Source organism: Cervus elaphus, chromosome 7, assembly GCF_910594005.1.
Source record: "Cervus elaphus chromosome 7, mCerEla1.1, whole genome shotgun sequence".
Taxonomy (NCBI): domain Eukaryota; kingdom Metazoa; phylum Chordata; class Mammalia; order Artiodactyla; family Cervidae; genus Cervus; species Cervus elaphus.
The window spans coordinates 31,031,122-31,044,633 of NC_057821.1; the positions used below are offsets into that span (position 1 = coordinate 31,031,122).

Genomic DNA, 13,512 nt, shown 5'->3' on the forward strand with positions numbered 1-13,512 from the left:
GATTACTGGGCTCTATGGCAAGTATATATTTGGTTTAAAAAAAAAAAAGAAACATCCAAGCTCTTTTATAAAGTAGATGTATGGCTTTATATTCTGATTAGCAATGTATGAGTGATTCAGTTTATCCACAATGATGCCAACATTTGGTATTGTTCCCATATTTTTTGTCTCGGTTGTTCTTGTAGGTAGGTAGTAATATCTCTTCATGTTCTTAATCTGCATTTTCCTGATGGTTAGTGATGCTAAACATCTTTACATGTGCTTATTTACCATTCATATATTTGCATTGGTGAGTTATTTGCTGAAATGTTTTTTAATTGAGTTATTTTCTTATTGTAGAGTTTTGAGAGTTGTTTGCATATTCTAGATATGAGTATTTTGTAAGATAAGTAGCTTGAAAATATTTTCTTCCAGTTTGTAGCTTAGCTTATTAACCTCTTAACAGAGTCTTCAACAGACAAATGCTCTTTATTTTGATGAGTCCTCATTTGTAGATTTTTTAAAAAATAGATTACTCTTTCGGTGTATTATATTCCAATATAAAATAACAATTTTACAAAATAGCATAGGAAAAAAAGCATGTAATTGCAAGTAAGCATTTATACTTAATGTCAAGTGATTATCCAACATTATTTTGCCAATTAATATTTATAGCAACAAGATGGCAATGGGAAGAAATATTAATTGCATGTCTGTAATTCCCTCCATCTCTGGACACTCTATGCAGTACTAATCTTTACTCAAACTAATCTTTACATTTGAGTAAATATTATCATAGAATTTAACTAGTAGAGAGATTACTGAGGAAATTCTAATCTAAGAGTATTTTAAGGAAAAGATCATTTCTCCCTATGGGTAGAATGTTATTTTAAAAAAGTAGAATTTATGGTTCTATGGGAAATGCTTGGCTATAGCATGTAAATTGGTTAAAGAAGACCTGTATGCTTGTCTGACTAATGACATACAAACCAAGATGCTTCACACCTAATTAGCTTTCCCTGAGATAGCTTATACTACTAGCTAGAAGTTGTCTATTACTTTGAAAGAAAATGTGTTCTAGTGGGGAAAAGAGATTGTATATTTTTGAAGCTGCCTTTGATGGTTAGAGCCAAAGCCTTCCATGAACAGATGCTAATTATTCCTGCCTTTTGCCTGTATAGTCAACTGTATAAGTTGTTTTGAATTTAATTGATGTTCAAACTTCAAAACAGGCAATACCCATCAAGTTTCTTTCAATTTACTTTAACAATTATAAATATCTTGTTTAATTCAATCATGTGGAAATAAATGCAAAGATGAGTTGAATTTAAACAAACCATGGAAGTTCCATTTAAAAAATCAATAATTTTTCTGTTTTCTTATGTAAATCATTACAACTTTTGATAGAAATTGAACAACATCACTGAGGACAGGTAGTTTTTCCTTAGCCATATTAGAAGTTTGGAAGTAAAATGTGGTGGTTGACCTTTAATATATTTACCTTAAAGATTAGGTAGATACTGTCTAATTGGTTAAAAGACGCTTATTCCTTGGAAGGAAAGTTATGACCAACCTAGACAGCATATTAAAAAGCAGAGACATTACTTGGTCAATAAAGGTCCATCTGGTCAAGGCTATGGTTTTTCCAGTAGTCATGTATGGATGTGAGGGTTGGACTATAAAGAAAGCTGAGCACTGAAGAATTGATGCTTTTGGACTGTGATGTTGGAGAAGACTCTTGAGAGTCCCTTGGAATGCAAGGAGATCCAACTAGTCCATCCTAAAGGAAATCAGTCCTGGGTGTTCATTGGAAGGACTGATGTTGAAGTTGAAGCTCCAATATTTTGGCCACTTGATGTGAAGAACTGACTCATTTGAAAAGACCCTGATGCTGGGAGGGATTGGGGGCAGGAAGAGAAGGGGACGACAGAGGATGAGATGGTTGGATGGCATCGCCAACTCAATGGACATGAGTTTGGGTAAGCTCCGGAAGTTGGTGATAGACAGGGAGGCCTGACGTGCTGCGGTTCATAGTGACTGCTGCGACTTGCGAGGAGTCGGACACGACTGAGCAACTGAACTGAACTGAGCTGAATTGGTAACTCTGTGATGCATTAAAAGTTGGTTACGAATATTATATAAAAATTAATTTACATCCAAAATTAAATAACTGAATGAGTTCTTATTTACATATGGAGAATATTTTTTTGCAGTTGTATAAAAAAATCTCAAGTGTTTAGTAAAATATCTAAGCCATTAAAAGAGGAGAGCTAAGATAACTGGGAAGTTTAGGGAGTTATCTGAGCTCTGTCATTTATGAGAAGTTATAAAAGAGGCAGATTAACTTTCCTCTTACATTCTCCTTGATATTCATTTTCCCTGAGGATTGTCATCTCTGGGCAGCCAGGCAACATCAGCTAATTAACGGTACAGGACGAACATTCCCCAGAGACTTCAGCCAGGCAAACCATTTTCACCAGACCAGTTTTACTGCAGTTTCATACCAATCTCATGCTTTCATAATGAGCTCTCCGTCATAGAGCCAAAACATTATATTCAGAAGGAATCCTGAGCGTTTGAAATTGCCTTCCTATGTCATCCTACCAGCTAAACACATTGCTGATCTTCAGTACCTGTGAAGGTATTTGAAGTTATCAAGAGAAAGCATCTTCTTGCTTAAGGAAAACTTAAGGATATTCCAATGCTGATAGAGTCAACTTATGTACTCACTCCATGCAACCTGCATCCTTAATCTATATACCCAGGTTCCAATGCCCAGTACTTTATTAAAGGCAGGAACTGGAAATGAGATAGGAAACAAGCTTAGGACCCTCACATAAGGTGAATAAAACTGAGAGGACTGGAACTCGATCTCTGTGGTACTTTAGAAATTGGTAAGTTAGTCTGTTTTCAGTTGCAAGTGTTCTTTAAAGGTTACATTGAGTAACATACATTACTTGGTTCTTTAAAGGTTAAAGAACCTTTGTTCAGTTGGCAAAAGAAACAGAAGTTCCTGTAGAAATTCACCAAATTTAAAAACCAAACTAAGTGTTCCTTCTGGAAGCCAACTTTGTATTCCTAGACATTTCATCCTATTGTAGTGTATTCATTATGTCTCAGTATGGATATATGGAGCAATTTAAATTCAGGATATTTGGCTGTCATAAAATATGTCCTTCAGTAACTGAATAATAGCATATATGTGAATGTGAAAATATTAGACTATATACTTTCATTTTTTCCTCAGCTCCTATTTGCTCTGAAATTACAGAATTTTTCTTTTTTTTTTCATTTATTTTTATTCGTTGGAGGCTAATTACTTTACAATATTGTAGTGGTTTTTGCCATACATTGACATGAATCAGCCATGGATTTAAATGTATTCCCCATCCCGATCCCCCCTCCCACCTTAGAAAGATGGTAATGATAACTCTAAATGCAAAACAGAAAAGGAGACACAGATGTATAGAATAGACTTTTGGACTCTGTGGGAGAAGGCGAGGGTGGGATGTTTTGAGAGAACAGCATTAAAACATGTATATTATCAAGGGTGAAACAGATCACCAGAATGTTTCTTAAAGTGTATTGTCCATATCTGTAGTTTTAAAATGTTCATATTCTCAAAGAAATGAACGTATGTAATCTTTCAAATGCTAGTTTGATAATTATAACAATGAAGGTCTATTTTGTGCTTATTGTGTCAATGCATTTTTGAATTTATTGTTAATGAAAAATGATCATTCTTCAATTGAGGATAAATACGAATTTAAGAAGAGAAACGTGGGTCAGAAAAGGTGATCTGAATGTTTAATTTATTGGTGAATTAGGCAAATGACAATTTTTGATGGCCTTGCATTGAGGTGATGTGTAGTATACACTGGTGCCTGTCCTTTCATCCTTGCACACATTTATAAGTCGACTCTACATTTTGCATGAATGGACTTTAGGTTTTGTATGAATGCTTTCAGTGTCCAGTTCAGATTTTTTCTACTGGCTGGTGGGTGCACTGGTCCACACCATATTTGTCATGAGTATTCACTGGTAGCTTCACAGCCTGTTCCTTCTTCAGAAAATTGCCATCAGTTGAATGGGAGCCACATTGCCAGGAGGTCTCCTGAACTCTGTTGGGTCAGCTTGCAGTCAATGACAGACTGTTGGGATATATAAAAGGCTGCCTTTTTGTCAAGGTGGAACTACGTCTGACACAATGAATGCTCCACAGCTTGTTATTCTGTATTCCAGTAACTAGTCACATTTAAATGACTAGGTATTTAAAGTTATCTGAATTAAATTTAAATTTAAAATTCAGTTCTTTAGCTGCCACCCTTGAAATGCTCAGTCAGCAACACATGGGTAGCAGTGATTGTGTTAGTGAAGATAGAATACTTTTCATCAGCAGATAGTTCTGTTGGAGAATCATATTTCAGCTTTCTCTGGGATCAGGTTTATGCTATTCCATTTGTGATCACATCGTTGCTTAGCAACATTGTCTGCTCTATTTTGCACTTTGATTTTCTTTATCCTGAGAACATTTGATCAATAAGCAGCTTGCAAAGGAATTCCTACTTCAGCTTCTCCTTCCCAACCTGGCCAAACATTGTCCATATTGATTAGAACTGTTATTTCTCCCCCCCCCCCAATTATTTTTATTAGTTGGAGGCTAATTACTTTACAATATTGTAGTGGTTTTTGCCATACATTGACATGAATCAGCCATGGATTTACATGTGTTCCCCATTCCTGAACCCCCCTCCCACCCCCCTCCCCATCCCATCCCTCTGGGTCATCCCAGTGCACCAGCCCCGAGCACTTGTCTCATGCATCCCACCTGGGCTGGTGATCTGTTTCACACTTGATAATATACATGTTTTGATGCTGTTCTCTCAGATCATCCCACCCTCGCCTTCTCTCATAGAGTCCAAAAGTCTGTTCTATATATCTGTGTCTCTTTTTCTGTCTTGTATATAGGGTTATCGTTACCATCTTTCTAAATTCCATATATATGCGTTAGTATACTGTATTGGTGTTTATATTTCTGGCTTACTTCAATGTATAATGGGCTCCAATTTCATCCACCTCATTAGAACTGATTCAAATGATTTCTTTCCACTTCCTCCTCATTTATAAATCCTTCATTTCCATTAGGGACCAGGCTTAATGTATCGGAGTTAAGCTGAGACAGAAGGATTATTAAAGCAAGAATGATTCAGTTATGTCTCTGAGGCTGCCAGGATTTTGTCAGCACATTTTCAGGATTCCTTGAGGAACTGGATAGGGTAGAGTTTGAACTTTAAATTTGTCAGTGAATGTTGCATAATTTGAGGTATCTTAAAGAGACATTATCTTGAGATCTTTTGTCTTTAAAACGTTTGGTTTGCACACCAAGTAGTTAGTTTTCTTGAAATGCTTATATTCTTCACTAAAATTTCAGTTATGTGTCAGTAATATACAATTATTATAATTGTAAATATACCTCTAGCACTGATATGTGTCTGTATTAAGCATTTAACCTCTCTCATTTGATGCCTCTTCTCTTAATTAGTATAGTAGAATTGTGTTCTTGTGAGGTATAATTTTCTATTATATTCTTTTAAAAAATAGTTGTTAGGTAAGATGTCATCTTTTATTGTAGAATCTGTTTAATTTCACCTACTTAATATTTTCTATATATACATACATATACTTTGATTTTTTTCAATTATGTCTCTTTTGTATCCAAGTACTAATTCACAGGTAGCTTGTATAGCAGAACTTGCCTATTTCATGTCATATCATGACTGTTACCAAGGATAGTATTTGTTGTTCCTGTAGCTAGGATGAATGTGTTTAATATTTTTAGTTTTTATTATTTACGTTATTTAATTTATTATTTATGTAGTTTGTCTCATACTACTCAGTATTCCTTATTGCATTAGGTCAGTTGATATGTATTTTAACATAGATGATGATTCCCAATTAAAAAGCAGAATTCTTCAAATGTGGTAGGAAGGAAATAAAAATTTCCCACTTAACCTTAGCCAAGAAATATCCTTACCTTGAAACATTGCCTTCTGTGGTGGTGCAAACAGCCTTAGGAAGGGTGGGTGCTGAGTAGGGAAGGAGCAAGGGATTGGTGTGACCCAGGCCAGCAGAATGTACTCCTGAGATCATTGTGATGATGTGTCTTGCACATTGAAGTTTTCCATATCTGGTTTCCTCAGGAAGGGATAACTTCCTGAATTTCTTTAGAGAAAAAGAATTTAAAGAAGACTAATATGACATTGGTATCCTAATTACCTTCCAGTGTAATCTTCACTTGGACTGGAACCATTTGTAACATACAAAGTCAATTATATTCTTTTTTTCTGTTTTAGTTGGTGTTGCTTTTGTTTGTTGTTGTCTGATATTTAATTTTTCAACCTAAAGTCATTCATTTGTATACCTGTCAGATACTTGGTCATTCAGCATCCTTTTTCTAATAAATGAATATTATTCTGTATAGTTGCACATGGTTTGAACCACTTCATCTTGACAGGATTTTCTCTTTTATCAATTGCCTTTCTGGTCCTTCTTGATATGATGATAAAATATATCATCGTTTTATTACACTGGTCCATTATTGTATTGGTGTTTTCCTTTGATGAATTAACATTTTATATTTCCCTTCACTTTGGTGAATGCTTCCTTTATTAGGTACATTTAGAAAACTTTTCTAGCAGTTCATCTAGGATGAATGTGTCAGTATTTGAATATATGTTCATGAGACTGAGCCATAGGTTGTATTTGCTCTTCTGAGCAGTGTGAGTCAGGGAACATATCCTGTCATTGCACATTTAGACTATCTGTCAAAATTTTATAATTCTGTTATAAATTTTTTCTATATAGACTTCTGTTGTGGGTACCACAGATCACATTCTTATAAGAAATCAATGGAAGGATGAAATCTTCGGAAATTGTAAACCCTGCCATCTGCAGTGGTGTCCCCTGAATTTTAATATATTCATGTCTGGCAATAAAGCAATGTGTTTGTTAAAAATACAAACTTTGATATCAAATAAACCTAATTTTTGTTTACAAATTTAGGATTTTAATAATCTTGGCTAAGCTGCTTAACCACTTTAATCTATCTCTTCAAATATAGAAGGGTAACAGTAATAAATGTCAAACATTTTTTTTTGGAGATAGTTGAGATTATGCATGTAAATGTTTTAGAGCATATCAAACAATCAGCAATACCAACAGTATTGGCATTATTATTATCATTTTCAAAACTATTTCTTTATTTACTCATTTAATTTTTGACTGCATTGGATCTTGGTTGCTGCTCACAGGCTTTCTCCAGTTGCAGCAAGCAGAGGCTAATTTCTAGTTGTGTGCCTGCTTCTCACTGTGTTGTCTTCTCTTGTTGTGGAGCACAGACTCTAGGTGTACAAGCTTCAGTAGTTGTGGTACAGGAGACAGTAGTTGTGGCAGATGGGCATAGCTGCCCCACACATGGGGAATCATAGTTGTCCTGCTCATGTGGGATCTTCCTTGATCAGGGATCAAACCTGTGTCCTTTACATTGCATGGCAGACTCTTCACCACTGGACCATCAGGGAATCCCAGCATTATTAGCTATACGTAGCATATCTTTCCAGCCTTCAAATTTTGGATACTTTAATTTTGCAAACTTTAAATGTGAGAATCTTTTATTAAGTATTGTTTTTGGAGGTGTGTGAACTAATGCTCTTCCATAAAGTTTTGTAATTGAGTGTTAAGTTAGATTAGCTTAATCCTTCTCATACATGATGTATTAAATTTCTATTATGTGTAATTTTTATATTTCAAACTATCTGATTTTTTGTTTTTTTTCTATCCTTACCACTAAATCATGGGACATGGAGGACCTTTATGCCACTGATGAAGGAATATTCCCCAGGGCCCCTCCACCACTCCCTCTTCTTTCATTTGACTCTTTGTGGTTGTTGTTCAGTCTTTCAGTCAGGTCGGACTTTGCAACCCCAGGAATTGCAGCATGCCAGGCTTCCCTGTCTTTCACCATCTCAAGTTCATGTCCATTAAGTCAATGATGCCATCCAACCATCTCTGCCTTCTCCTCCTGTGTGCAATCTTTTCCAAAATCAGGGTCTTTTCCAATGAGTTGGCTCTTCACATCAGGTGGCGAAAGTTTTGGAGCTTCAGCATCAGCATCAGTCCTTCCAGTGAACATTCAGTGTTGATTTCCTTTAGGATGGACTGGTTGGACCTCCTTGCAGTCCAAGGGACTCTCAAGAGTCTTCTCCATACCACAATTCAAAAGCATCAATTCTTTGGTGCTCAGCCTTCTTCATGGTTCAGTTCTCACATCCATACATGACTACTGGAAAAACCATAGCTCTGAGTGTATGGACCTTTGTTGGTAAAGTGACGTCTCTGCTTTCAATACACTATCTAAGTTTGTCACAGCTTTTCTTTCAAGGAGCAAGCGTCTTTTAATTTCATAGCTGCAGTTACCATTTGTAGTGATTTTGGAGCCCAAGAAAATAAAGTCTGTCAAAGTTTCCACTTTTTCCCCATCTATTTGCCATGAAGTGATGGGCCCAGATGACATGATCTTAAATTTTTTGAATGTTAGGTTTTAAGCCAGCTTTTTGCACTCTCCTCTCTCACCTTCATCAAGAAGCTCTTTAGTTCCTCTTCATTTTCTGCCATCAGGGTGGTATCATCTGCATATCTGAGATTGTCAATATTTCTCCAATCAGTCTTGATTCCAGCTTGTGAGCCATTCAGCCTGGCATTTCACATGACGTACTCTGTATATAAGTTAAATAAGCAGGGTAACAATACACAGGCATGATGTACTCCTTTCCCAATTTTGAACCAGTCCATATTCCATGTCCAGTTCTAACTGTTGCTTTTTGTATGAAACCTGCATACAGGTTTCTCAGAAGACAGGTTAGGTGGTCTGGTATTCCCATCTCTTTAAGAATTTTCCACAGTTTGTTGTGGTCCAACACTCAAAGGCTTTAGTGTAGTCAGTGAAGCAGAAGTAGAATTTTTGGGGAGTTTCTTTGCTTTTTTATGATCCAACTAATATTGGCAATTTGATCTCTGGTTCCTCTACCATTTGTAAATACAGCTTGTACATTTGGCTCTTACTTTTCCTTTATTAATGGACTTCCCAGGTGGTGATAGTGGTGAAGAACCTGCCTGCCAATTCAGGAGACATAAGAAATGTGAGTAGAAATGTGGATTCGATCTCTGGGCCAGGAAGATCCCCTGGAGGAGGACATGGCAACCTACTCCAGCATTCTTGCCTGGAGAATCCCAAGGATAGAGGAATCTGGTGGGCTACAGTCCACGGGGTCACAAAGAGTTGGATGTGACTGAGTAACACTTTTGCACTTTTTCCTTTACTCAGTTTTTATTAGCATTTATTTTATGACAATTTTGTATCAATTTCGTTCACACAGCAGCGGGTCTACACCCAATTCAGATTCAAATTTTGAAAGCCTTAGAAGAATTAAAAATGTACTATGTGCCTAACCATTTGAATACAATAGAACTGAATTATGTACTTTCTTATGTTGCTTAAGTTAATGTATGATCATGAAAAAGTGAAAGTGAAGTCGGTCAGTTGTGTCCAACTCTTTTCCACCCTTTGAACCAGGAGCCACCAGGCTCCTCTGTCCATGGGATTTTCCAGGCAAGAGTACTGGAATGGGTTGCCATTTCCTTCTCCAGGGGATCTTACCAACCCAAGGATCAAACTCAGGTCTCCCACATTGCAGGTAGACTCTTTACCGTCTGAGCCATCAGGGAATACCAATGATCATGTTTATGCAATAATAAATAGTTAGATAAATATGGTAATCAGTTAACCTTAGAGCTGGTGTTGTGTTTGGTTTTGATGTAAGTAATGTTTCAAAATAGCTCCCAGAAAGGTGCATATGTAAAATTAACCTAAAGTAAATGGATGTTATTAGATTTTTATAATACCAAAGTGTACGTTTCTTTATATCTTCCCTCGTATTATTAATACTTTTAGGTTTATAACCTATCTTTGACCTGTCATTGCATTGACAGTGCATCTGTGTTTGTATAACTCCCACACAATTGCACTCATCTCACACACAAGTAAAGTAATGCTCAAAATTCTCCAAGCCAGGCTTCAGCAATACGTGAACTGTGAACTTCCAGATGTTCAAGCTGGTTTTAGAAAAGGCAGAGGAACCAGAGATCAAATGGCCAAAATCCACTGGATCATCGAAAAAGCAAGAGAGTTCCAGATAAACATCTACCTCTGCTTTATTGACTGCCAAAGCCTTTGACTGTGTGGATCACAATAAACTGTGGAAAATTCTTCAAGAGATGGGCATACCAGACCACCTGACTTGCCTCTTGAGAAACCTATATGCAGGTCAGGAAGCAACAGTTAGAGCTGGACTGGAACAACAGACTGGTTCCAAATAGGAAAAGGAGTACGTCAAGGCTGTATATTGTCACCCTGCTTATTTAACTTATATGCAGACTACATCATGAGAAACGCTGGAAGAAGCACAAGCTGGAATCAAGATTGCTGGGAGAAATATCAATAACCTCAGATATGCAGATGACACCACCGTTATGGCAGAGAGTGAAGAGGAACTAAAAAGCCTCTTGATGAAAGTGAAAGAGGAGAGTGAAAAAGTTGGCTTAAAGCTCAACATTCAGAAAACTAAGATCATGGCATCTGGTCCCATCACTTCATGGCAAATAGATGGACAAACAGTGGAAACAGTATCAGACTTTATTTTGGGGGACTCCAAAATCACTGCAGATGGTGATTGCAGCCATGAAATTAAAAGACGTTTACTCCTTGGAAGGAAAGTTATGACCAACCTAGATAGCATAGTAAAAAGCAGAGACATTACTTTGCTAACAAAGGTCTGTCTAGTCAAGGCTATGGTTTTTCCAGTAGTCATGTATGGATGTGAGAGTTGGACTATAAAGAAAGCTGAGCACCAAAGAATTGATGCTTTTGAACTGTGGTGTTGGAGAAGACTCTTGAGAGTCCTTTGGACTGCAAGGAGATCCAACCAGTCCATCCTAAAGGAGATCAGTCCTGGGTGTTCATTGGAAGGACTGATGCTGAAGCTGAAACTCCAATACTTTGGCCACCTCATGTGATGAGTTGACTCATTGGAAAAGACCCTGATGCTGGGAGGGATTGGGGTCAGGAGGAGAAGGGGACGACAGAGGATGAGATGGCTGGATGGCATCACTGACTTGATGCACATGAGTTTGAGTAAACTCCGGGTGTTGGTGATGGACTGGGAGGCCTGGCGTGCTGCGATTCATGGGGTCGCAAAGAGTCAGACACGAGTGAGTGACTGAGCTGAACCGATCTAATTGTTTATCATAGGGAGTGTTGTAAAACATTACACTCTGTGAACAGATTATACAATTGGATATCTTTAAAAAATATTTATCTTGATTAAAATGTTGGTAGTGAATAATCCTATCTCCTTTAGTAATTCCAGGCATTATAGTTGCTGGTAATACCTGAAAATGGAATCAACAGAAAGAAGAGGTAAGTGATGATCACTGGGTTTTGAACTTCTGCTGTGAACTGAGTATTTTTGTTGTTTGGTCACTAAGTCATGTCTGAGTCTTTACGACTGCATGGACTGTAGCCCAGTAGTTTCTCTGTACTAGAGTGGGTTGCCATTTTCTTCTCCAGTGTATCTTCCTGATGCGGGGACTGAGCCCACATTTCCTGTATCTCCTGCATTGGCAGGCAGGTTCTTTACTCATGAGTCATCAGGGAAGCCCATGAACTGACTATGCATGGTGAATAAAGTTTTGGAGTTTTGTTAAATTGTTATAGTAATTTTAGTTTTCTCAAGGGCAAGCGTTAAGCACTATAATTGAAGGTGATAGTTTCAAACTCTCAACAGTTTATTTTTTACTACTATACCAAAAGATTGGGGTATAGCATTCACAAATATAATGTATTAGAAGTAGGGAGACAACAATTCGGCCAAAATGTTTGCATGAAGCACTCAGTGATACTTCAAATGTAATATAATCCTTTGTATAGGTATGTTCTAACTTATAAAATTCTATATCTGAATGCATTTTAGAGATTTTTTTGTATTATTCTGTTACATGTGAGATATGTACACATAGTTGTGTAGAATTATGAAATACATATTTAAAATAAACATTCTCCCTCTGTCTACACTTTCTTACTCTTTCTAAATCATTCTGCCTTGATTTTTCCTTACTTCGAATTTCTCTAAAATATATATATATAATGATTGTACTTCAATCGTATTAATCTCAATCTGAAACACATATTATATCTATGATTGATGCAAACCAAGGTTCATTATTTGATCTTAGTATTTTACTTATTATTTTATTGTATTAAATATCAATATATAACTTTTTGTGAATAGTATAGAACTAATTGAGTTAAGATATATCAATTTCAATGGGTACATGATTTATTCAAATAATTGTACATAAAATCCTGTGGCCATGCCTTTGAACATGATAGATTTTCCTCTTCAACCTGCTCTGTTTTGGAAAATACCTTTTATAAATTGTTAAATGCTTGGTTTGACAGGAGCCCTGTGCTAGCAAAAGATGGAACGGAAAAATGGAAGTTCTTTCACTGGGTTTATCCTACTAGGTTTCTCTGACAGGCCTCAACTTGAGCTGGTCCTCTTGGTCATTCTTTTGATCTTCTACATCTTCACTTTGCTGGGAAACACAACCATCATTGTATTGTCCTACTTGGACCCATGTCTTCACACCCCTATGTACTTTTTTCTCTCTAACCTGAGCTTTTTGGACATGTGCTACACCACCAGCATCGTTCCCCAGTTCCTGGTTAATCTCAGTGGAGCAGACAAATCCATCTCCTATGGTGGTTGTGTAGTTCAAATGTTAATCTCTCTGGGATTGGGATGTACAGAATGTATTCTCCTAGGAGTTATGGCATTTGACCGCTATGCCGCTGTTTGCAGGCCCCTTCACTACACGGTAATCATGCATCCCCGTCTGTGTGTCCTGCTGGCTTCTGCTTCATGGATCATTGGTTTTGCCAACTCCTTGTTGCAGACAGTTCTCATCTTCCTTTTACCACTTTGTGGGAGAAATAAATTAGACCACTTCCTTTGTGAGATCCCTCCTTTTCTCAAACTTGCCTGTGTTGACACTTCCATGAATACGTATATGACCTTTTTTGGCAGTGTCATCACTCTTCTCACACCTGTTGCATTAATCATGTTCTCCTATGGTCGGATTGTGAGGGCAGTCTTAAGAATCAAGTCCACTGCAGGGCAGAGAAAAGCGTTTGGCACATGTGGATCCCACCTCACGGTGGTCTCCCTATTCTTTGGCACAGCCATCTCTGTGTATTTTCAGCCCAGCAGCAACGACTCCCAGGATCAGGACAAGTTCATGGCTCTCTTCTACACTGTCATTATCCCCATGACCAACCCCCTCATTTATACGCTGAGGAACAAGGATGTGAAGGGAGCGATGAAGAAGGTGCTTTGGAAGGACTCTGACTCCAGATAA

The 13,512-nt window shown here is 37.3% G+C and overlaps 1 protein-coding gene across 1 annotated transcript; it reads left to right on the top strand.

Annotated features, from left to right (window-relative positions):
- Nucleotides 1-12,537: 12,537 nt before the first annotated feature.
- LOC122697422 (putative olfactory receptor 2B8) lies at nucleotides 12,538-13,512 on the top strand. Its single transcript, XM_043908245.1, has one exon. It carries the CDS (start codon nucleotides 12,574-12,576, stop codon nucleotides 13,510-13,512), a length of 939 nt encoding a protein of 312 aa, XP_043764180.1. The 5' UTR covers nucleotides 12,538-12,573.